Below are 24556 nucleotides of genomic sequence, written 5' to 3'. Positions count from 1 at the left end.
GAAAGGGAAGCACATATTTCCATATCAGAAAAAGGGATTCCCAGGGAAGAGAGAAGTGATTCTGCTGCCATAGGTACCAGCTTTCATCCACAGCCTTGCCTCATTACCCTGGTTCCTAGGAAAACTTAAACTGAAGCCATTACTGCTTCATGTTATGACAGCCAATTTTTTGTACAGTATAAATTTCCTTTAATATGAACACACATACACAATTATGATCAGAATAAATATTTTTATTTAAAAATGTTTTTTGACAATAGTAATTTATGCCTTTATTTTTAAATTTAATTATTTTATTTTATTTTTCCCATGACCATTTATCCCCTCTATGCTCTCTTCCACCCTACCCCTTCTCCCCCTCCTGCAAATCACCACACTGTTGTCCATGTCAATGAGTTCTCTTTTTTTTTCTTTTTTGTTCAATCCCTCTACCAGTTCTCCCAATACTCCCCCCACCGTGACCAGAGCTGTGTGTCTGATCTCTATGAGTCTGTCTCTATTTTGCTTAGTAGTTCAGTTTGTTCATTAAGTTCCACATATGAGTGAAATAACGCGGTACTGGTCTTTCTCTGACTGGCTTGTTTCACTTAGCACAATACTCTCCAGGTCCATTCATGCTGTTGCAAAGGGTAAAATTTTCTTCTGTTTTACAATAGAGTAGTACTCCATTAAGCAAATGTACCACAGCTTTTTTATCCACTCATCTACTGAGCTCTTTTGCCCATTTTAAATTGGATTATTTGTGGGTGTGTTTTGTTGTTGTTGCGGTTGTTTTGCTATTGAGTTGTATGAATTCCCTATATACTTTAGATATTAACTCCTTATCACATATATGGTTTCTAAATATTTTTCCACTCTGTAGGTTGTCTTTTTACTTTCTTAATTATTTTCCTGTGCAGAAACAATTTAGTTTGTAGTCCCACTTGCTTATTTTTGGTTTTGTTACTTGTGCTTGGTTTTGTTGCTTGTGTCATATCCAAAAATCATTGCCAAGACCCATGTGAAGGAGCTTTTTCCGTATGTTTTATTTTATGAATTTCATTACATCAGGTCTTAATCCATTTTGAATTGACTTTTGTATATTATGTAAAATAGGGGTCTAGTTTCATCCTTTAATGCCGGGAGCCGGTCCATCCTTGCTGTTTCAAGGGACCTGGCATATATGGCATATGGTTCTTAATATGTTTGCTCACCTTCTTGGCGCTGTGTTTTAACCAAGGTCACCTCTCCGAGAAAGGTTGATTCCCCAGGTAGGGATTTTCCCCTGAAGTTAGGGAGGGAATAAAACCCCTCAACTAAGTGCCAGGCGGGTAATTAATCACTTTAACTACGAACAATCATGCTTAAGCTACATAATCTTTACTCCCTGGAATGGAGATAAGAAACGCCCTAACCTTTGTAATAGAGATTGATAGGATTGAATCAACTGGTATAAATACAGTTGTAACAAGACAGAAAGAGACAGAACTCAGAACACAGAACTCATAAGACAGAAAGACTCAGAACTTAGAACAGAATCAAGAAGACAGAATCTACACGGAGCCTAGAGACAGAAGAACTTTGCTGGAGAGAGCATGCCGGAGGATCCTGGAGAGGGACTGGCCTCAGAGCCTAGAGACAGAGCCTAGCGGGAGAACATGGCAAGGGATCCTGGACTGAACCTGACTACAGAGATTGGCAGGAGAACCTGACTGGAACCTGGACACTGAACCTGACTGGAGTACCTGGACAGAACCTGGCTGGAGATCCTAAGCAGAGCCTCTCTGGAGATCAAGACCAGAACTTGGCTGGAGATCCTGGCTAGGCTGATGATCAACTGAACGCTGTCTCCGTGTCATTCCTTCTTCGCCGACTCCGTCCACACCTTTGGGGACCCCTGGACCCGCTGGGGTTGCACCCCGGCACTTTAACATATGAATATTAAATTTTCCCAGCACTCTATTGGAGAGACTTTTCTTCATTGAGTATTATTGGCTCCCTTGTCAAATATTATTTGACCATATATACTTGGGTTTATTTTTTGGCTTTCATTTCTGTTCCATTGATCTATTTATCTGTTTTTATGCTAGTATACTGCTTTGATTAATACAGCTTTATAGTATAACTTGAAATCAGGAACTGTGATGCCTCCCTCTTTTGCTCTCCTTTTCAGGATTGCTTTGACTATTGAGAGTCTTTTGTGGTTCCACATAAATTTTAGGGTTTTTTTTTTTTTACTTTTGTGAAAATGCCATTAGAATCTTGATAGGGATTGCATTGAATTTATAGGTGGTTTTTGGTAGTCTTGACATTTTTTAAATTGTTTTATTGCTTAAAGTATTACAAAGAGTATTACATATGTCTCCTTTTTTTCCCCCGCCCTTGACAATCCCCTGGCCTCCCCTACCCCCCAGTGTCTTATGTCCATTGGTTATGCTTATATAACCTTTGGTTGATCTCTTATCTCACCCTTCCTGCCCCCCAACCCTCCCCGGCCTTCCTGCTGTAGTATGACAGTCTGTTCTAGGCTGCTTTGCCTCTGTATCTATTTTTGTTCATAAGTTTATAATGGTCTTTATTATTGATAAATGAGTGAGATCATGTGGTATTTTTCCTTCATTGACTGGCTTATTTCACTTAGCATAATGCTCTCCAGTTCCATCCATGCTGTTGCAAATGGTAAGAATTCCTTCTTTTTTATAGCAGCATAGTATTTCGTGTAGATGTACCACAGTTTTCTAATCCATTCATCTACTGATGGGCACTTAGGCTGTTTCCAGATCTTAGCTATGGTGAATTGTGCTGCTATGAACATATGGGTGCATATATCCTTTCTGATTGGTGTTTCTGGTTTCATGGGGTACATTCCTAGAAGTGGGATCATGGGGTCAAATGGGAGTCACATTTTTAGTTTTTTGAGGAAACTCCATACTGTCTTCCATAGAAGCTGCACAAGTCTGCATTCCCACCAACAGTGCATGAGTATTACTTTTTCTCCACATCCTCTCCAGCACTTGTCATTTGTTGATTTGTTGATGATAGCCATTCTGACAGGTGTGAGATGGTACCTCATTGTTGTTTTGATTTGCATCACTCAGATGATTAGTGACTTTGAGCATGTTTTCATATGTCTCTTGGCTTTCTGAATGTCCTCTTTTGAAAAGTGTCTATTTAGGTCCTTTGCCCATTTTTTTTATTGGATCGTTTATCTTAATTTGTTAAGTTGTATGAGTTCCCTATAAATGTTGGAGATTAAACCCTTATCGGTGATAACATTGGCAAATATGTTCTACCATGCAGTGGGCTTTCTTGAGGTTTTGTTGATGGTTTCATTTTCTGTGCAGAAGCTTTTTATTTTGATATAATCCCATTTGTTTATTTTTCGTTTAGTTTCCATTGCCCTAGGAGGTGTATTGGTGAAGAAATTGCTTTGGTATATGTCTGAGATTTTGTTGCATTTGGATTCTTCTAGTATTTTTATGGTTTCCCATCATACATTTAAGTCCTTTATCCATTTTGAGTTTATTTTTGTGTATGGTGTAAGTTGGTGGTCTAGTTTCATTTTTCTGCATGTATCTGTCCAATTTTCCCAACACCATTTATTGAAGAGACTATCTTGAATCCATTGTATGTTCTTGCCTCCTTTGTCAAATATTAATTGAGCATATTGGTTTGGGTCGATTTCTGGGCTCTCTATTCTATTCCATTGATCTATATGTCTGTTCTTGTGCCAGTACCAGGCAGTTTTAAGAACAGTGGCTTTGTAATACAGCTTGATGTCTGGTATTGAGATCCCACCTACTTTGTTCTTTCTCAGGATCACTGCAGCTATTTGGAGTCTTTTTTAATTCCAGATGAATTTTTGGAGAGTTCACTCTAGGTCTGTGAAATATGCCATTGGTATTTTAATGGGAGGTGCGTTGAATTTATAGATTGCTTTGGGTAGTATGGACATTTTAATGATGTTGATTCTACCAATCCATGAACACGGTATGTTCTTCCATCTGTTTATGTCTTCCTCTATCTCTTTTTTCAACATCATGGAGTTTTCTGAGTAGAGGCCTTTTACCTCTTTAGTTAAGTTTATTCCTAGGTAGCTTAATTTTTTTGGTGCGATGGTAAATGGGATTGGTTTTTAATCTATCTTTCTGAAAGTTCACTATTGGTGTATAGAAATGCCATAGATTTCTTGGCGTTAATTTTTATCCTGCTACATTGCCAAATTCATTTATTAAGTCTAATAGTTGTTTGATGGAGTCTTTAGGGTTTTTTATGTATAATATCATGTCATATGCAAATAAGGACAGTTTTACTTCTTCTTTTCCAATTTGGATGCCTTTTATTTCTTTTTCCTATCCAATTGCAATGGCTAATACTTCCAGTACTATGTCATACAGGAGTGGTGACAGTGGGCATCCCTGTCTTGTTCCCGTTATTAGGGGAAATGGTGTTAGTTTTTGTCCATTGAGTATGATGTTGGCTGTGGGCTTGTCATATATGGCTTTTATTATGTTGAGGTATGATCCTTCTATTCCCACCTTGCTGAGAGTTTTTATCAAAAGTGGGTGTTGGATTTTTTCAAATGCTTTTTCTGCATAAATTGATATGACTATGTGTTTTTTTCTTTCAATTTGTTTATGTGATGTATCACGTTTATTGATTTGCGGATATTGTACCATCCTTGCATCCCTGGGATAAATCCTACTTGGTCATGGTGTATGATCTTTCTGATGTACTGCTGGATCCGATTTGCTAAGATTTTGTTGAGGATTTTGGCATTGATGTTCATGAGGGTTATTGGCCTGTAATTCTCTTTCATTGTGTTTTCATTTCCTGGTTTTGGTATTAGGGTGATGCTGGCTTCATAGAATGAGCTTGGAAGTGTTCCTTCCTATTGAATTTTTTGTAGTAGTCTGAGGAGGATAGGTTTAAGTTCTTCCTTGATTGTTTGGTAAATCTCCCCTGTGAGGCCGTCTGGCCCTGGGCTTTTGTTTTCTGGAAGCTTTTGATGACTGCTTCAATTTCTTCCATAGTCATTGGCCTATTGAGATTTTTAGATTCTTCCTGATTGAGTTTTGGAATGTTGTATTTTTCTAGGAATATGTCCATTTCCTCCAGGTTGTCTATTTTGATGGAGTAGAGTTGTCCATAGTATTTTTTAACAATGATTTGTATTTCTGTGAGGTCTGTTGTTATTTCACCTCTCTCATTTCTGATTTTATTTTGGTCCTCTCTCTTTGCTTCTTGGTGAGTCTGGCTAGAGGTTTGTCAATCTTGTTTATCCTTTCAAAGAACCAGCTCTTGGTTTCATTGAAATTATGTATTATTTTTTTGGTCTCTATGTCATTTATTTCTGCTCTAATCTTTATTATCGCCTTCCTTCTGCTCTGGGGTTTTCTTGTTGCTCTCTTTCTAATTCTTTGAGATGTAGAGTTAGATGATTTACTACCATTTTTTCTTGTTTTTTGAGATAGGCCTGTAGAGCTATAAACTTCCCTCTCAGGACTGCTTTCATTGTGTCCCATAGGTTTTGGATTGTTGTGTTTTCGTTGTCATTAGTTTCCAGGATGTTTTTAATTTCTTCTTTGATCTCATTGGTAACCCAATCAATATTTAATAACATGCTATTCAGCTTCCAAGTGTTTGATTATTTTGGGTTGTTTTTATTGTAGTTTATTTCTAATATTATCCCTTCGTGGTCTGAGAAGATGCTTTTTATGATTTCAATCTTCTTGAATTTGGTGAGACTTTTTTGTGACCCAATATATGGTCTATTTTTGAAAATGTCCCATGAGCACTTGAGAAGAACGTATATTCCGTGGCTTTGGGGTGAAATGTTCTGAAGATGTCAAGTAAGTCCATCTGATCTAGTGAATCATTTAGGATTGCTATTTCTTTGTCGATTTTTTGTCTAGAGGATTTATCCCGTGATATCAGTGGTGTATTAAAATCCCCTATTATGATTGTATTGTTGTCAATCTCTCCCTTGATATCTTTCAGGAGTTTTTTTCATGTATTTGGGTGCTCCTGCATTGGGTGCATATATGTTTATCAGGCTTATATCCTCTTGTTGTATGGATCCCTTTAGTATTATGAAGTGGCCTTCCTTATCTCTTGTTATGGCCTTCACTTTGAGGTCTATTTTGTCCAATATAAGTATTGCTACATCAGCTTTTTTTTCCATTTCTACTTGCCTGAAAGATATTTTTCCATCCCTTCACTTTCAGTCTGTGTGAGTCCCTTATTCTGAGGTGGGTCTCTTTTAGACAGCAAATATATGGGTCATGTTTTTTTTATCCATTCAGCCACTGGATGTCTTTTGGTTGGAGCATGCAGTCCATTTATGTTTAAAGTTATTATTGAAAGGTACTTGTTTGTAGCCATTTCTATTTTTCGTGCCTGTTTTCTTTCTGAGCCTTTTATTTCTTCTTTTTACACCAGTTCCTTTAGCATTTCTTGCATTGCTGGCTTTGTGGTGATAAACTCCATTAACCTTTTTTTGTCTGTGAATCTTCTTATTTCCCCTTCAATTTTGAATGATAGCCTTTCTGGATAGAGTATTCTTGGATTCAGTCCTTTGCTTTGCATCACTTTGTAAGTTTCCGTCCATTCTTTTCTGGCCTGATGTGTTTCTGTTGAGAAATCATTTGAGAATCTAATGTGAGATCCCTTGTATGTAACTTTCTGTCTCTCTCTTGCAGCCTGTAAGATTCTCTCTTTGTCCTGAACATTTGCCATGGTAATTATGATTTGTCTTGGTGTGGGTCTTTTCAGGTTCACCTTGTTTGGGACTCTCTGTGCTTGTGTGACTTTTTCTTCCCCACCTCAGGGAAGTTTTCTGATATCATTTCTTCCAATAGGTTTTCTAACCCTTGTTCCTCTTTCTGTTGTTCTGGCACCCCTATTATTCATATGTTGTTTCGTTTCATGTTGTCCCATAGCTCCCTTTGGCTCTCCTCCTGTCTTTTCATTTTTTTCTCCAATTGCAGTTCAGTTTGGGTGTGTTTTGCTTCCCTGTCTTCTAATTCACTAATGCGGTCCTCCACTTCTCCTAGTCTATTGTTGAAACTTTCAATGGTGTTTTTTATTGCAGCTAGATCACTCTTCATTTCTTCTTGGTTCTTACATAAGTTATTGATTCTTTCATCCATTTCTTTTTGATTCTTACATATATTGTTGATTTTTTCATCTGTTTCTTCTTGCTTCTTGCGTAAGTTGTTTTTTTTCTCCATCTTGTTTATGCATTCTAGGACCCTTAGTCTGAATTCTTTTTCTCTCATGCTGCATGCCTCTGTTTCACTTAGCTGCCTTTCTGGCGAGTCCTCCTTTTCTTTCCTTTGGGGGTTTCTTTGTCTACCCATGTTTGATCTCACCAACAGATCTAGATGTTGAGTCATTCAGGGGCTGCTCCTTGGGTCGCAGTGGCTCCTCGGGCTGTGGTTGCTCCTCAGGTGGTTGTCGTAGCATCTGCTCCTCAGTTGGCAGCAGGTCCTCTGGTGGGTGCTGTCCACAGCTGTGGTGGCTCCTCTGGCTGGTGGGGGGAGGCTTCACACACAGCTGCTGTTCCTCAGTCAGAGGGTGTGCTGATCATGAGGCTGCTGTTCCTTAGATGGGGGAGGGCTACCCACGCAACTGCTACTCCTTGAACTGGGGCGGACTGCTCACATGGCTGCTGATCCTTCAATTTGGCTGGCTGCACGCTGCTGTTGTTCCTCTGATGTGGTGGGCTGCTTGTGGTGCTACTTCTCCTTGGACTTGGACAGGTTGATTGCAAGTCTGCTGCTCCTCAGATGGGGGTGGACTGCTTGCAAGGCTGCTGCTCTTTGGACGGGAGTGAGCTGCATGAGTGGCCGCTCCTCCTCAGACGGGAATGTGCCACTCACCTGGCTGCTGCTCGTTGGGCAGGTGCAGGCTGTTGTGGCTCTGCTCCTCGGATTGGTGCATGCTGTGCAGGGCTGCTGCTCCTCGGACATGGGTGGTCTGCTCGTGTGGCTGCTGCCCCTCAGACCGGGGTGGGCTGCTGCTGCTCCTCGAATGGGGATGGGCTGCTCACAGAACTGCTGCTCCTTGGAGGGGGGCAGGCTGCTCACACAGCTGCTGTTCCTCGTATTTGGCAGGCTGCCTGTGCGGCTGCTGCTGCTTGGACGAGGGCAAGATGCTTGTGCAGCTGCTGCTCCTCGGACTAGTGCAGGGTGTGGGTTGTGTGCAGCTGCTGCTCCTCGGATGGGGGCAGGCTGCTCGTGTGGCTGTTGCTCCTCCGACAGGTCAGAGTGCTCGCGTGGTTGCTGTTCCTCGGACGGGGAAGCAGGTCACTCACACAGCTGATGCTCCTTGGACAGGGGCAGGCCACATGAAGCTGCTGCTCTTAGGCTCGAGGCAGGCTGCTCACGGGGCTGATGCTCCCTGGACAAAAGCATGCCGCTCATGTGTCTGCTGCACATGTGGTTGAAAAATAATGTGAAAAGAAGTAGGAAATAAAGGAACAAACAAAAAAAGGAGAACAAAGAAAAAAGCAAAAAAAAAAGCAACAAACAAAAAAAGGGAAAACAAAGAAAAAAGGGAAAAAAAAGCTAACAAAATAATAATAAAAAAATAAAAATGAAAAATTGAAATGTCATTCCTTTGGCTGGCTTAAGATCCCAGTTTTCTGGAATGTCTGTGATTTTGTTTGTTGTTGTTGTTGTTGGGACTGAAAGCCCCTCTATAGGCCAGATCCTGTTAACTCCCAGGGACCTAGTCTTGATATTTTAACAATATTCTTTCAACACACGAATGCAGGATACCATTTCATTTATTTATGTCTTCATTTTCTTTTATCAGTGTCTTGTGGTTTTTCAGAATAGTGATCTTTGGCCTCCTTTGTTAAGTTTATTCCTAAATATCTTATTCTTTTGATGATATTGTAAATGGTATCACTATTTTAATTACTTTTAAAAAATATATATTTTATTGATTTTTTTCAGAAAGGAAGGGAGAGGGATAGAGAGTTAGAAAACATCAATGAGAGAGAAACATCGATCAGCTGCCTCCTGCACACCCCACACTGGGGATGTGCCCGCAACCAAGGTACATGCCCTTGATCAGAATCAAACCTGGGACCCTTCAGTCTGCAGGCTGACTCTCTGTCCACTGAGCCAAACTGGTTAGGACTATTTTAATTTCTTTTTCAGATAATTCATTGTTAGTGTATAAAAACTCTTACTGGTGCCCTGGCTGACGTGGCTTTCAACTTTTTGGAGCATTGTCCTATATACTGTAAGGTTGAGGGTTCGATTCCCGGTTAGGGTACATACCTAAGTTGTGGTTTCCATCTTTGTTCAGGGCATGTATGGAAGGCAACCAATCAATCTTCTCTCTTATATTTATGTTTCTCTCTTTCTTCCCCTCTCTCTGGAATTAATGAGCATATCCTCAAGTGAGGATTAAAGTAAAATAAAATAAATAAAATAAAATAATAAAATAAAATAAAATAAATAAAATAATAAAATATAAAATAAATAAAACAAAATAAATAAATAAATAAAATCACTACTGGTTTTTGCCTGATAATTTTGTATTCTGCAACTTATTTACTTCATTGATTAGATCTAACAGTTATTTGCAGATGAAATAATCTTACTAATAAAAGCTTAGGTGGTCTTCACGCCATCACACCATGATGCCCTCATGCCATCACAAGATGGCCGCACCTGCCACAGACCTGGGACCCCCAGCTCCGGCCTACCTCTTTGGGGCAATCCTTTCAGGAGCCCCGGATAGGTGGGCAGGGCCTACCTCTTTGGAGCAATTGATCGCAGTGCTCCTGCACTGTGAGAGGGCACAGGCCAGGCTGAGGGACACCCCTCCCCCCAAGTGCACACATTTCATGCACCGGGCCTCTAGTTTTATATATATAATCTGCAAATAGAGAAAATTTTACTTCTTTCTTTTCAATTCTGATATCCTTTACTTTTATTTCTTTTTTGATTGTTCTGGCAAGGACTTCCAGTAGTATGTTGAATAGGAGTGGTGAGCATGAGCACCCTTGTCCTTTTTCTAAACTTAGAGGAAAAGTTATAAACCTTTTTCCATTTAGTATGATGTCAATTATGGGATTTATTATGTTGAGGTGTGCACCTTCTTTACCTAATTTGTTAAGAGGTTTTTTTAAAAAATCATGAATGGATGTTGAATTTTGTCAAATGCTTTCTTCTGCATGTTGAGATGATCATATATTTTTTTTCTTTCATTCTCTTAATGTATTTATCATATTGATTGATTCATGCATGTTGAAAAATCCTTATATACCAGGTATAAATCTCACTTGGTCATGATGAATGATCTTTTTACTATGCTGCTGAATTAGGTTTACTAGTATTTTATTGAGAATTTTTTGCATCTATATTCATCACGGATGTTGGTATATAGTTTTCTTTGCTTGTATTATCCTTCTCTGGCTTTCATAGCAGTGTAAATACTGGTCTCATAAAATAAGTTTGAGAATGTTCCCTCCTCTTCAATTTTTGGAAGAGTTTGAGAATTGATGTTAATTTTTAAATGTTTGGTAAAAGTGAACCCATCTGGTCATGGGCTTTGCTTCATTGGGAAACTTTTGATTACTGATTCAATTTCCTTATTAGTGATTGGTCTATTCAGACTTTCTATTTCTCCTGATTTGATCTTGGTAGTTTGTATGTCTATGGATTTTCCCAGTGTTTTGGTTTATAGTTGTTCATAGTAGCTTATAATTTTGTTGATTTGGGTTCTCTGTGTTTGTTTGTTTGCTTTTTCTTGCTTAGTCTAGCCAAAGGTTTCTCAATTTTGCATATTTTTTAAAGAAGTTCTTGGTTTAGTTCATCTTTTCTATTATTTTTCTGTTCCCTGATTCATTGATTTCTGCTCTAATCTTTATTATTTCCTTCTGTCTTCTAACTTTGGGTTCAGTTTGTTCTTTTTCTAGTTCTTTAAGGTGTAGAGTTAGCTTGTAAATATTTGGGATATTTCTTGCTTCTTAATATAGGCATTTATTGATACGAACATTCCTCTTTGAGTTTCTTTTGCTGCATCCCATAAGTTCTGATATGTTCTGTTTTCATTACATTTGTCTCAAGGGACTTTAATTTCTTCTTTGATCAACTGGTTGTTCAGTAGAGTGCTGTTTAATTTCTATGTATTTGTAAAATTTCCAGTTTTTCTCTTATTACTGACTCTATTTTCATACCATTGTGGTCAAAGAAGACACTTGGTTTGATTTAAATCATTTTTAATTTACTAAGACTTGTTTTGTGGCCTACATATATTTTATCTTAGAAAATGTTCCATCTGTACTTTAGAACAATGTGCATTCTGCTGTTGTTAGAATTTTCTCTGTATATCTATTAGATCCATTTGTTCTATCATGTTCAAATTTGCTGTTTTCCTGTTGACTCTCTCTTTGGATGATTTATCAATTATTGAGAGTTGGGCATTAAAATCTCCAACTATTATTGTATTGTTGATTAATTCTCCTTTTAGCTCTGTTAGTATTTGTTTTATATATTTAGGTGCTCTGAGGTTGGCCACACAGATATTTATAGTTATTAAATCTTGATGGATTGAGCCCTTTTTCATTGCATAATGACCTTGTCTCTTTTTACCATTTTTAAATTCTATTTTGTCTGATGTGAGTATAGCTATTCTGCCCTTTCTTTGGTTATCATTTGCTTAAAATATCTTTGTCATTTCTTCACTCTCAATCTATGTGTGTCATTAAGGCTAAAGTGAGGCTCTTGTAGGCAGCATATTATTGACCTACATTTGTTAATCCATTCAGTATTCTGTTTTTTTAATTGTATAACTCAATCCATTTATGTTTACAGCAATTATTGATATGTAGGGCCTTACTATTGCCATTTTGTTTATTGTTTTCTGGTTGTTTTGCAGACCCATTGTTCCTTGTTTCTTATCCTTTTTTGTGTTTTTTATGTCTTGCAGTATGCTTTGATTTCTTTATCATGCTCTTTTGTGTAATTACTACAGATATTGCCCTTGTGGTTACCATAGACTTACACAAAATATCTTAAAGTTATAATGGACTATTTTAAACTAATAACAACTTAATGTCAATAGAATTTCTGAGCTTTACACTTTTACTTTTCTTTCCTCTCACATTTTAGGTTATTGATGTAACAATTTACACATTTCTTATATTGTGTAACTAATAACCAATTATTGTAGTTACAATTATCTTTGCTACTTTTGTTTTTTTCACTTTTAAACTAGAGTTGTAAGTGAATTATGCCCCACCATTACTATATTACAGATTCTAACTTTGGCCATATATTTACCACTAACAGTGAGTTTTGCACTGCCTTCTTATGTTTTTATAGCATTAATAATTAGCATTTTTTTTATCACCACTCTAAAAACTCCCTGTAGCATTTCTTGTAGATCAGATCTAGTGGTGATGAATTCCCTCAGCTTTTGTGGGCTTCCCCCCCCCCCTCCGCAAGGAGGGGAAGGCTTATCTCTCCTTTTTATTGGAAGAGCAAGCTTAAGCAGGTATAGTTATTTTGGTTGCCAGTTTTTTCTTTTGATATTTGAATATGTCATCCCCCTTTTTTTCTAGACTGAAAAGTTTCTGTTGAGAAATCTGCCTGTATTTTTATAGCAGTTTCCTTGTATGCAACTTTTCTCTTGCTGCTTCTAAAATTGTCTTTTGTCCAGTCAGTGTTGCTCAGTGGTTGAGCACCAACCTATGAACCAGGAGGTCACAGTTCGATTCCCGGTCAGCATACATGCCTGGGTTTTAGGCTTGATCTACAGTGGTGGTTATGCAGGAAGTAGCTGATCAATGATTCTCCCTCATCATTGATGTTTCTATCTCTCTTTCCCTCTTTCCTTCCTCTCTGAAATCAATAAAAATATACTTTAAAAATTCTGTCTTTGACTTTGGACAAATTAAGTATAATTTTTCTCAGTGTAGCCCTATTTAAGTTCAACCTATTTGGGCCTTTTGTATCTGGATGTCTGTTTCCCCAGGTTTGGGAAGTTTTCAGCCATTATTGCTTTATGCATGGTGGGACAAAAGTAGGTTTATAGTTCTTCATATGGAAAATAAAACTATATATATATCAGTGAAATATGCTAATTATCCAATATGGAGTCACATCACGACTGGTTAAAATGGTGGGTGGGGCTGTGGGGCCTTGGTGCTGGACTCTGCATGGTGAGCGATGTTGTCCTACGCAGGCAGAAGCCCCATGGGGCCCACAGCTGAATCCCAACACTGACCTGGGGTTTTTTAAACTTTACTGGAGCTGCTCCCCCCACCCCCACCCCCAGGACTGTGCTGCCTGCAGCAGGGTGCCCCAGCAGCGTCCTGATAGGCAGGCAGCCAGGGAGAGCCAACTGGTGTTGGGGCTGCAGGGAGCCACAGAGGGGCAGGAGGCTGGACCCAAGCTCCCCGGGGTCTGAGGAGAGCACCTGAAGGAAGAGGAAGCTTCAGCAAAGTGGCCAGCCAGGAGGCCAGCGGCTCAAGGGGCCAGAGCAGTGCAGAGGCGGAGTGCACCCGAAGGGGCTCGGACTGGGGCAGGGGGCCAGAGAGCAGGGATCTGCCTCACCTGCAGAGAGCGAGGTTCTGCAGTGGCCCCAAGACGCGGGTCGGCCAGGCAGGAAACAAGAGGTGATGACTGCTGGTGTGTAAGGATGCCTGGGTGGAGGAGCGCGGACCTGCAGCCCTGAGGGGGGTTTGAGGGGCGCTGCCACCCCAGTGGAGGGGCGCTGCACTGCCGGGTACCCCACTGTGGCGGTTCAGCAAAGCTCCTGGCGCTATCTGGGCCTTGCCACAGTCTGCACACTTGAGGGGCCATGACTCCTGCTCCTGCCTTGGCCCCAAAGCAAGCCCACACCCACCCCGCCCCAGTTCCCACTCAGCCCCACCCCAGGGCAGTGCGCCCCTGCACGGTCAGTGTGAAGCCTACCACCTGCTCCCCAGAAGAGGGGGGCAGTAAAGAATGGGGGTGGGGGAGAAGAAAGAATGCGGAGCATCCACGATGAAGAGGTGCTTTAGAATGAGTCTCAGAAGCCTCACAGGTAGGTTTCTTCTGTTTGCCCCATGGCTGTCCCTTAGGAAAGGTGGAAAGCACAGTTGTGAGGGCTCCCTGCACGCTGAGTCCAGTTCCACAGCCAACTGGAATTGGCCTCAGTTTCCTGGTCTGTAAAATGGATTAAGCGTGTCCCAGTGCCTTCACTGAGCTTTGAGGGCCAATTGAAATACTGTATAAAGAAAATGAGTGAAGACGTGAGAAAGAAAAGGAAGGGCAAGCAACACAAAAGAAAGATTGGAAGGAACCTGTACCAGTGGTTTTCAACCTTCTGGCCCTTTAAATACAGTTCCTCATGGTGTGACTCCCAACCATAAAATTATTTTCGTTACTACTTCATAACTAGTTTTGCTACTGTTATGAATCATAATGTAAATATCTGATATGCAGGATGGTCTTAGGCGACCCTTGTGAAAGGGTCGTTCGACCCCCAAAGGGGTCGCAACCCACAGGTTGAGAACCAAATCTATTGTCACTTAAATAGGGAATATAGTCAACAGCATTGTAATGACAGTATGATGCCAGGTGGGTACTGGAACTATCGGGGAACACTTTGTAAAGTACGTGATTGTCTAACCACTATTCTGTAATTAATATAAAACCTGAAACTAATACAAAATAATATTGAATGTAAAGAAATGAAAATAGGAGTGAAATTTTCATAAATTTCAAAGTTTAAATAAAGGCTGTAAAGGTAGGAAGGGGGAGCATAGAAATAGTGTTTTTCATTTTACCACTTTATTGTCTTTTCAGTACATGAAAAAGACAGTTGTCTTTATATGGTGCTTTTATACTTTTCAAAGTCATTATCTCATTCGATGTTCAGGGCAACTTAAAGACAAGATAATTATTCCCTCCACTATTCAAAGAAAGGAAATCTTGTCGTCTGGCCCCAATGATTCAATTGTCAAGCCCTTATTGTAAAGCAGGGTTAGTGAAATTTTCTGTGAAGGGTCATATCTATAGTAATAAAAGCCTTGGGGGTGATCAGGCCAGCAGGGGAGGGCAGTTGGGGGCCATCAGGCTGCCAGGGGAGCAGTTAGGCGTCAATCAGGCCGGCAGGGGAGTGGTTAGGGGGAGATCAGGCTGGCAGGCAGAAGTGGTAAGGGGCAATCAGGCAGGCAGGCAGGTGAGCTATTAGGAGCCAGCAGATTGTGAGAGGGATGTCCGACTGCCAGTTTAGGCCCAATCCCACAGTCCGACATCCCCTGAAGGGTCTGAGATTAGAGAGGGTGCAGGCTAGGCTGAAGGACACCCCCCACCCAATGAACAAATTTCATGCACTGGGCCTCTAGTAAGAAATAAATAATGATACAAGAATCAAGTCTTGTGAGTTTTGCATACTACAACTGTATACTTACTTTTGTCCTATCCTGGGTATACTTCCTGTTCATTTCTGTTTCTTCTCTTTTGGAATTCTCATGCTATTCTTTTTATTGTGTTCCATAAGTCCCATAGGCTTCCTACACTTTTTTTCATTCTTTTTTTTTTTCTTTTTGTTCCTCTGACTGGATAATCTCAAATGTCCTATCTTCCAGGTCACTGATTCTTCTGCATGGCTGAGTATACTTTTGGTATCAGGAAATTTTCCTATGGAGGCATCCATGTGGGCCTCACATGGTTGTTCTGGGGGTACAGTGGAACTGGACAGGGACTGTGGAATGCCTGCAGTAGTAGGACATCCATAAGTTGACCATAGAGCTGAAACATGCATCAAGGGTCAGGTTGCCCAAGTCCCTGATGTTATTTCGGACAAGAAATCCTTTTATAGGATTTGAAATGCTCTGCCAAGGAGACTTTCCCCATCCCTTAGGATTCAGGCGATTTCCTCAAGCAGATCTCATGAGATTATTCACCAGATTTTTCCCAAATCTGTAATAAATAAGGGTCATATATATTTCCCAACACATGGACCAACTAACCAGACACTCTCTCTGCCTAAGGGAACTATTTCCTAAAGGAAATAATAATCAAGAAAAATAAAGCATTTAGAATTGCCGTAAAAATGACTTTATTTTCTGGGAGTGGGTGAGTTTTGCTGAGGAAGCAATACAGGTGTTTTACTCTCTGTCATATCTAATCTAATAAAAGAGAAACATGGTAATTGGCGTACGGCCACTACCCTTCCCATTGGCTAACCAGGGAGATATGCAAATTAACTGTCAGCCAAGATGGCAGCTGGCAGCCAGGCAGCTTGAAACTAACATGAGGCTTGCTTGCTTCAGTGATGGAGAAAACCAACATTCCCCGCCTGCCTTGCAGGCCTCTGAGCCTGCAGTTTGAAACATTTTAACAAATATAGAAGCTAAAAAAAAAAAAAAAAAAAACCCAGAAACCAGCTTTCAGCTGGCTGGGATCTCAGAGCTGGAATCAGAGCTGGAGTTATACATTGTTTCGATTACCTACTTTCAGCAGCGGAGGCCTAAGAGCTGGAGCCTCAGAGCTAAAGCTGGTCCAGAATTTAAAAAAAAGAAAAGAAAAAAAGGAGTGGTTGGGAGCTTCCGTCACCCGCCAGCCTGAAAACAGCCCTCAGCCCCTCACCCAGACTGGCCAGGCACCCCAGTGGGGATCCCCACCCTGAATGGTGTGTGACCAGCTGCAAACAGCCATCATCCCCTCATCCAGGATGGCCAGGCACTGCAGTGGGGACCCCCACCCTGATCCAGGACACCCTTCAGGGCTAACCAGCCAGTCCCACCCATGCACCAGGCCTCTATCCTATATAGTAAAAGGGTAGTATGCCTCCCAGCACCAGGATCAGCGGAGCCGAGAGGCCTCCCGGCACCAGGATCAGCATAACAGGGGGCAGCGCCCAAACCCCCTGATCGCCCTGTGGCTCTGTGTGTGACAGGGGGTAGGGCCACAACCTCCCTATCCTCCCTGCTCTGTTCGTGACAGGGGAAGGCGCCCCAACCTCCTGATCAGCCCTGCTCTGTGCCTGATACGGGGGAGCTCCCCAACCTCTGATCGCCCTGCGGCTCTGTGTGTGACAGGGTGCGGCGCCCCAACCTCCCCCCCCCCCCACCACAGGCCCTGCTCTGTGTGTGACAGGGTAGAGCCATAACCTCCCCATCGGCCCTGCCCTGAGTGTGAGAGTGGTGGCGTCCCAACCCCCTGATTGGCCCTGCTCTGTGGGTGATAGAGGGAGGTGCCCCAACCCCCTGATCCGCCCTGCTCTGTGTGTGACAGGGGGTGTTGCCCCAACTTCCCTATCGGCCCTACTCTGAGTGAAAGGGGGGAGCTCCTCAACCCCCTGATGGGCCCTGCTCTGTGCGTGACAGGGGGCAGTGCCCCAACCCCCTGATTGGCCCTGCTCTGTGTGTGACAGGGGGTGGCGCCGCAACCTCCCCATCGACCCTGCCTTGAGTGTGACAGGGGGCGGTGCCCCAACCCACCAATCGGCCCTACCCTGAGCGTGACTGAGGGTGGCATCGCAACCTCCCAATCCGCCCTGCTCTGTGCATGACAGGGGGCGGTGCCCCAACTCCCCAATTGGCCCTGCTCTGAGCTGACCAGGGGCTGCACCTAGGGATTGGGCCTGCCCTCTGCCACCTGGGAGCAGGCATAAGCCAGCAGGTCGTTATCTCCCGAGGGGTCCCAGACTGCGAGAGGGCACAGGCAAGGCTGAGGGACCCCCCCCCCCGTCCCCCTGAGTGCACAAATTTTTGTGCACCGGGACTCTAGTTAGATAATAAGACCCCTGAGTTAATCAAGCTATGTTTTCACCTGGGTAACATTTTTGACCACTATAATAGGTGTCTTGCTCTGGGTAAACATTTTTTTTTCTAGCATAGTCCAGTGGTGTGAAAAAGTGGAAAATAAGGGTGGCATGAGAGTTGGGGTGAAAACCAAGAGCAGAGTACTACCTATGTTAGGCAAAGAGTGATTTAAAAAAGTTCTTCAGCCCAAGTACAATTCAGAAAGAGTTTAATAAACAGCCACTAAACATTGCATCAAAGCATTTGGAAACACAATTTCTACAGAGGCAAATGTCAGGCTTCCATTCTAATTCCATAAGATGATCATTAACAACCCCACTCCCACCCCCCATCCCCACATATCCACAGCACTACACTCTTCTAGTCATAAATTTATCTACAGACACAGTCTTAGGAATAATGGGACTGGCATGCATTATTCCGGCAATGGCAAAAAAGCAAGGTGTAGAGGGAAAGGATGGATGAAAATTCAACCAGCAGCTAATGATAGAGCCCTAGGAGCTTTGTTCAGGGGTAGACAGGAAGAATTTGTTTTTTGGTACCATCTGTGGCTTTACTTTGGGCTTCTAGGATATTCTGGATGAATATTCTGTCACCTTAATCTCATTCCCTTGAGCCATTACCATTAGAATTGGTCTCCTTGGGTAACATATTGTGACTTTCTAAAAATCATTTTGTGTCCAAGCAACCTGCATTCAGGACCCACCAAGCCTATTGATATTGTGCTGATCCTGAGATTAAAATGGACTTCCGTTCTCAATTCTATCTTCACTTTGGCCTTTGGAAAGAGAAATATGATGATTCTTTATTACAGACACTTGTAAAGAGCCTAGGAAAGTCACTCCAACATCAAAGATTTAGTTTATCTACCTTGTAAAAATATTATAACTGTCTCTTTTACTCACATTAAGAACAAATTATATCAGATGGCACCTAAGTAATATATTATTAAACTGGTAATAAAGTTAATTATTTAGTTGACTCAAAAATCAACTAGACTCTGATTTACTGCTCCTTAGAATCAGCATTAACAGAGGACCAGAATTCCCTGACACATGGGAGCAAAGATATTGGGCCTGGACTAAGGTATGGAATGTGGAGAGTGTGGTAGGAAGAATTTTATTTTTGTCTGCCAGTTCCCTGTCTTTTTGAGCAAGAATTTAAGCCTTAACTACCACCCAGCCCATATCTGTTGTCCCATCCATTACTTGACTAGGTACCTTAGCAGGGAAGTGACTTTTCTATCACTCTAATCCTTTTAAAATTATTGTGTAGGCATTTGATATAGATCTTTTTTGTTTCTATTCATACCTTTTTAGTGTAAATTTAAAAAAAATATTTGATCCTTTTCTTAAAGAGTTTGCAGGTGGCAATGAATCTAAACTAAGCAGTGGTCAGCTGGCTACAAGGGTTGAAGGCTTGAGAGAAGAGGGCTTTTGCTGGAGGAGATATGTACCAAAAATGTTACTATTTTTCTGTGGAGCTGGACATGTCAAGGAACCAGTCACCTTGGTGTCAGGCTGGCCCAGTTTATTCTATCAGTTTTGACCATACATGATAATCAGTGGTGAGTCTCAACTATTCCCATTAACCTCCAAGCCAATAAAGGGGCTGAGGGCCATGTTAGAGGATAGCACTAGCACCTGCCTTTGCTATTAATACTTACACTTAGTGGGCCCTGCTGTAGGCAGGGAAGGTGGCAGGCAGGACCAATGAAATAGCCCTGCATGGATCCCTACTGAGTCAGAATTATCTGATCTGGGCCAGTTAACAATCCTCCTTGGTTTGGACCTCTCAAACAGCCAAGGCTCCCACTACAAGTAATAGACCCTCCTGTACTTTTTGCACTGGGCAGAGTGCAATAAAATATATGCAGTTACCTCAACTGGGGAAGACTGGCAGACTAAGATGAGCAACTGGACAAATGGCAGTGTTTGGCTCTGATGAGGGTACACTCAGCAATGTTAGAGGAACAAGTAATTTTTCTGTTGCTTTTTTTCTTCATTGAGGTTCATAAATATGAATTGAGAGTAATAGCTTGGTAGAGGGTTAACAAGAAGAATCCTGAAACACATGAAGGGGAGCCCCAGGGTTTAGGTGCTTGGATGCTTCCTAGGGTATACTGTACTCTGGTTGCTGTGCTGCCACTATCTACTGTTTGCGAATCATGCCCTTAATAGCTGACTCCCGGTTGACATATGTGGCCCAATAGACCAGATTGAAAATGGCAAAGAGCACAGGAAAGACGATGCGGGAAATTTTGTCAACCTTGCTGACACTATTGTAGGTCTTGGTTTCAGTTGGGATGTCCGGCACGTAGGTGGTCTTCGGTGAAGCAATGGTAGTTGGTGTTGAGGGGGCACTGGGAGCAGCACCCTGGGAGATGGTGGAGAACTCAGTGTCCTTAGCCAGATTGATGGGATAGGTGGTCCCCACGATGTTGAAGGTGGTGCCTGTTTTCTTTGTCGGAGCTGCTGGTGTTTTCTTCTAGGGGCCAGAAAATGTAGGGGAAAAGGGGGAACAAAAAATCTAATTAGTTATTTACATTGAGCACCTTCAGAAGCTGTAGAAAGGAGGAACCCTGAGGGAAGTTAAGGCACAGGGGGCCTAAAGCCAATAACACTGAGTAGACATGTGTATGTCTAAAAACTTGTATCATCTGGTTTACTAGCTATGTGGTTTTGGCCAAGTAACTCCTCCTCTTTGAGCTTTAGTTTCTTCATCTGTAAAATGATGATCAAAATATTTGGCAGGGTTGTTGAGAGAATCAGATGACAGAATGGTGGTAGAAATCACTTGACAACTGTAAAATGTTGGTCACATGTAGGGTCCTATATAATCATGTGATTTTATCCTTATGGTAACCCTAATGAGGTAGGTGGGTGAGATTACTCCTATTTGACAGATGAGAAAAAGCCTCAGACTGAGTGGCAGAGCCTACAATAGCCACTTGGGCTCCTGACTTTTATCCAGGGCTCCTCCATGCTGCTTTCTATAGGCACAAGACACTTTTTAGTTACCCAAGAAATAACTCCAAAAGGCTTCAGTTATCAGTGGCACATCTCCTGTGGGGAAGAGAGCTGGTGAGTCTGAAAGTAACTTTGCCTTAAAGATACAATAAATACTATGGTATGTTTACATCTATCATTACAACAGTATCTCAACCTTCATACATTGTAAATGTGTTCAGCAAACTAGGGGGCACACCAGAGTTTTCCACTCTTGCAAGGCTGCAGGCCAGAGCCACAGCCTCCCAGGAAGCTATGCAAATGCTCCCCTCTGACACAGCAAAGGCAAGGACAGCTAGGGGTTTGCTATAACACTCTTCTTTGGATTTTTTTCCAGATTAAAAATATTCAATGGGAAACAAGTATGCACACATGTGCCAATTTATTCTCACATATATAATTTGGGTATATATGGACCCTCTGTGTAGAAAAGAGAAGAGACAAAGGTCAGGCCTGGGTTGGAAGAGAGAGGCTGAAGAATGGGAGGCCAAGGGAGCAGGCAAGTCCCAGACTTAGCCCAAAGTTAGTGGCCAAGTTCATAGTCTGTAGTGTTTTCAGCCTCACTCCCCACTCTGGCTTTTTCTGCCTTCCATCCCTCTTTGTTTCTAGGGACAAGTGGGGATAGATGAGCTTCAGAAATGCCCAAGAGTAGGGCATTTTATTGCCCTAATTTCACACACCTTACATTGTTCCCTTTCTCAGTGTTACTTTGCAACCTCTTCACTCCTCTACTTCCTATGTGTTTTCCTTCCTAGGTTTCTCTACTTCCTCCATCTCTTATTGACCCCATTCTCCCACAATCTCTTCTCTTTTCTTCTTTACATAAGAGTCCCCATCATTTTGATTCCTTTTTCCCTGTAGACCACACTGTCATTTACCTTCCTGATCCTAATAACTTCTGCCAAATATTTACTGGGCCAAAAATTATGCTAGGTATTTATGGACAGGTGGGAAAGTTAAAATATGAGTCAGTTTTAGTCCCTGTTTTCCAGAAGTTCACAGTCCAGTGGGAGAGATAGCCTTCTGATCACATCGCCACCATATAATGTGATCAGACCTCTAATAGATATGAGCAGAGTATGATAGAAATTCAGTAGAGAGAGGGGCAAGGTACTTACAAATGTTGGAAATGGTGGCTCAGAGAAAGCAATTAAGTTTATAAGCTTGGTTACAAAAAAAAGAGCAGGAGCTCATCATATAGCGATGCTGCAGGCCAGTTCACAGGCCAAAGGGACTGTTTGTTTGAAGGGTGACAAGGAGTCTGCTGTAGCTGAATTACAGTGTGCACAGCAAAAGCATTGGATGTCATGTCCTCCTGTTGTGCTTGCTGGTGCTAGCTTTAGGGTTTTCAATCAGGGAGAGGGTGTTGGTTTAAGTAAATGAATAATCTGACTAATAGGACGTTTACAAAGCAATACTGGTCTTTCTCTTTGAGGATTACAGTCACTTTGCTACAAGTAGAAGTGGGGAGGAACTTTAAGGCTTCTAAAGGTCTTATAAATGCTTTAAATACTACATGGGACTCATTTATAATTAGCAAATTTATTGTGTGAATAGAGGCCTGCTGCTAAATGCCCTAGCTGTTAGATAAAAGAACACTTTACTGTTTGACTGCTTACTTATTAATTCAGTTATCAATCTCTTTTTCTCAAGGGTAAACACACACACACACACACACACACACACACACACACACAAAAGAAAAAAACAACCTACTACCCTGACTTTGCTGGAAGCTTTCACACATTATTTTATTTAGTCATCTTATAAGCTGGTTAAGACAAAGTCTCCAAAAACAATCATTCTGGACAGCAAACACTTTCTTTAGCTTCATATATACTTTGTATTCTACAGGTGGGGAGAAGCAGCATTTGATTCAACTGCATATTTTTAAGTAATAAAAGAAAATATATTTTAATTTCCCTTGCCCTTTCCAACATGGCACATTTTAATAAGCCCACATAATTTTTACTTAAATCGTCAAAGAAGAAAATCAAAGCAAAAGTTGTGGTGTCACTAATGCAGGAGCCGGAATCAGAGATTATTGGTTAATATTTCTGCATCTAGTTTTCTAATACTTCACTATGCTCTGGAATTTGATAAATACAAACTAGACTGGCTTACCTTTGACCGAGTTGCAATTCTATTCCTACCTCCCTAGCCAAGTGCCTGGTTCTTAGGCATGCAATAGATGATTACTGAATGAAAAAAATGACACCCCCTCCACTCAAGATTCTTGATGTACTATACTCTACAGAGAGTGTATCTCTACAGTTCCATAATTCATATACGACAAAACTGAAACTGACTTCTCCAAGGTCCCTCAAGCAGTCTGACCCTAGGACAAGAATGCCTTTCCTTCTAGAAAGCTACCTCATCTGGGTTTTGGGATGAGACAATGAAAACTTTTATGAACTGATGCATGTCCAACTTGAGTTTTCCTCAAATGGCACTCCTATCTATTGTTTTCAGAAGTACCATTTAGAGGATTAGTTCTAGCCCTGAATGTACTTGACACCCAGCTAGGGTTATAGAACATATGCATATATGATTCAGTGCCTCTATGCCAACTTCCTAACAATCATCCATTATTCCTAAAGCCCAGTTTTCAGAAGTGGGGCAAACTGTGGTAACTTGAACTCAAATACAAATCAGAGCAATGACAAAAAAACGAACAACACATTTTTCAATGAGAAAAGTACTTAAATAGAGATTAATCCAAAGAAGAAATACAAATGGCCAGCAACCACATGAAAAGATGTTCAACACAGTGCACTAATCATAGGGAAAGACAAATAAAAACCCACCTCACACCCATTAGTACACCTACTATCAACAACAACAACAAAACCAGAAAATAAGTATTGGCAAGGATGTAGAGAAATTGGAAACCTTGTACAATTTTAGGAATGTAAAATGGTATAGCTTCTATGGAAAATTGTATGTTGGTTCCACAAAAATTTAAAAATAGAATTGAAATATGACTCATCAATTCTACTTCTGGGTATATATCTCCTCAAATTGAAAGTAAGGTCTCAAAGAGATATTTGCACTTACATATTCATAGTAGCATAATTCCCAATAGCCAAAATGTAGAAGAAAGCCATGGTCCATAAAAGAATAAATAAAACATGGTATAAAGATGCAGTGGAATAGTATTCATCCTTAAAAAGAAAGGAAATACTAACACATACTTCAATATAAATAAACCTTGAGGACATTATGCTAAATAAAATAAGCCGGTCACAAAAAGACAAATACTGTATTATTCCATCTACATGAGAGTACACAAGAGTAGTCAGATTCATAGAGATAGAAAGTAGAATGGTGATTCCCAGTGGAAGGGAGCTTGGAGATTCATGGTTGTTTAATGGGTACAGAGTTTCTGTTTTGCAAAATGAAGAGTTCTGGAAATTTGTTAGACAACATTGTGAATATACTTAACACTACTGAAATATACATGTAAAATGGTTAAGCTGGTAAATTTTAGGCTGTTTTATGAGGAAGATTAATTAAAATAAAACAGAACTAAAATGTAAGGGAGAAAGTACAAGAAGCATGCAGAGAGTCAGATAATGTCAAGGGAATTCAAAAGAGAAAAGGAGCATGCAAGATTAGGAGGAGGTCAATAAGCCATTAAAAAGGGGAGAAAATGCAGGTGGAAGAAAAGTAATCACTTGGAACAGTTTTCTGAAACAGTGGGAGATATCCAGAGCATAAGTGGGGAATTATCTGGGGCCACATCACAGCTAAGGAAAGAATGGATAAGACTCAAATACTATCTGTG

General features: G+C 41.2%; 1 protein-coding gene across 2 annotated transcripts in view; it reads right to left on the bottom strand.

The window, feature by feature from the left end:
* Window positions 1-19741: 19741 nt before the first annotated feature.
* Window positions 19742-24556, bottom strand: part of GABRA3 (gamma-aminobutyric acid type A receptor subunit alpha3) — a 227971-nt gene continuing 223156 nt past the window's right edge. Inside the window, exon 10 of one of the 2 annotated variants that reach the window (XM_059678914.1) lies at window positions 19742-20248. In XM_059678914.1, the coding sequence (XP_059534897.1) occupies window positions 19913-20248 (336 nt within the window). In that variant the 3' untranslated portion in view covers window positions 19742-19912. The remainder of the gene's footprint in view (window positions 20249-24556) is intronic. The other variant, XM_059678915.1, reaches the window with a different exon arrangement.

Source organism: Myotis daubentonii, chromosome X, assembly GCF_963259705.1.
Source record: "Myotis daubentonii chromosome X, mMyoDau2.1, whole genome shotgun sequence".
Taxonomy (NCBI): domain Eukaryota; kingdom Metazoa; phylum Chordata; class Mammalia; order Chiroptera; family Vespertilionidae; genus Myotis; species Myotis daubentonii.
Note: the sequence above shows the minus strand (reverse complement) of the source record. Positions and strands in the feature narration are given on the sequence as shown.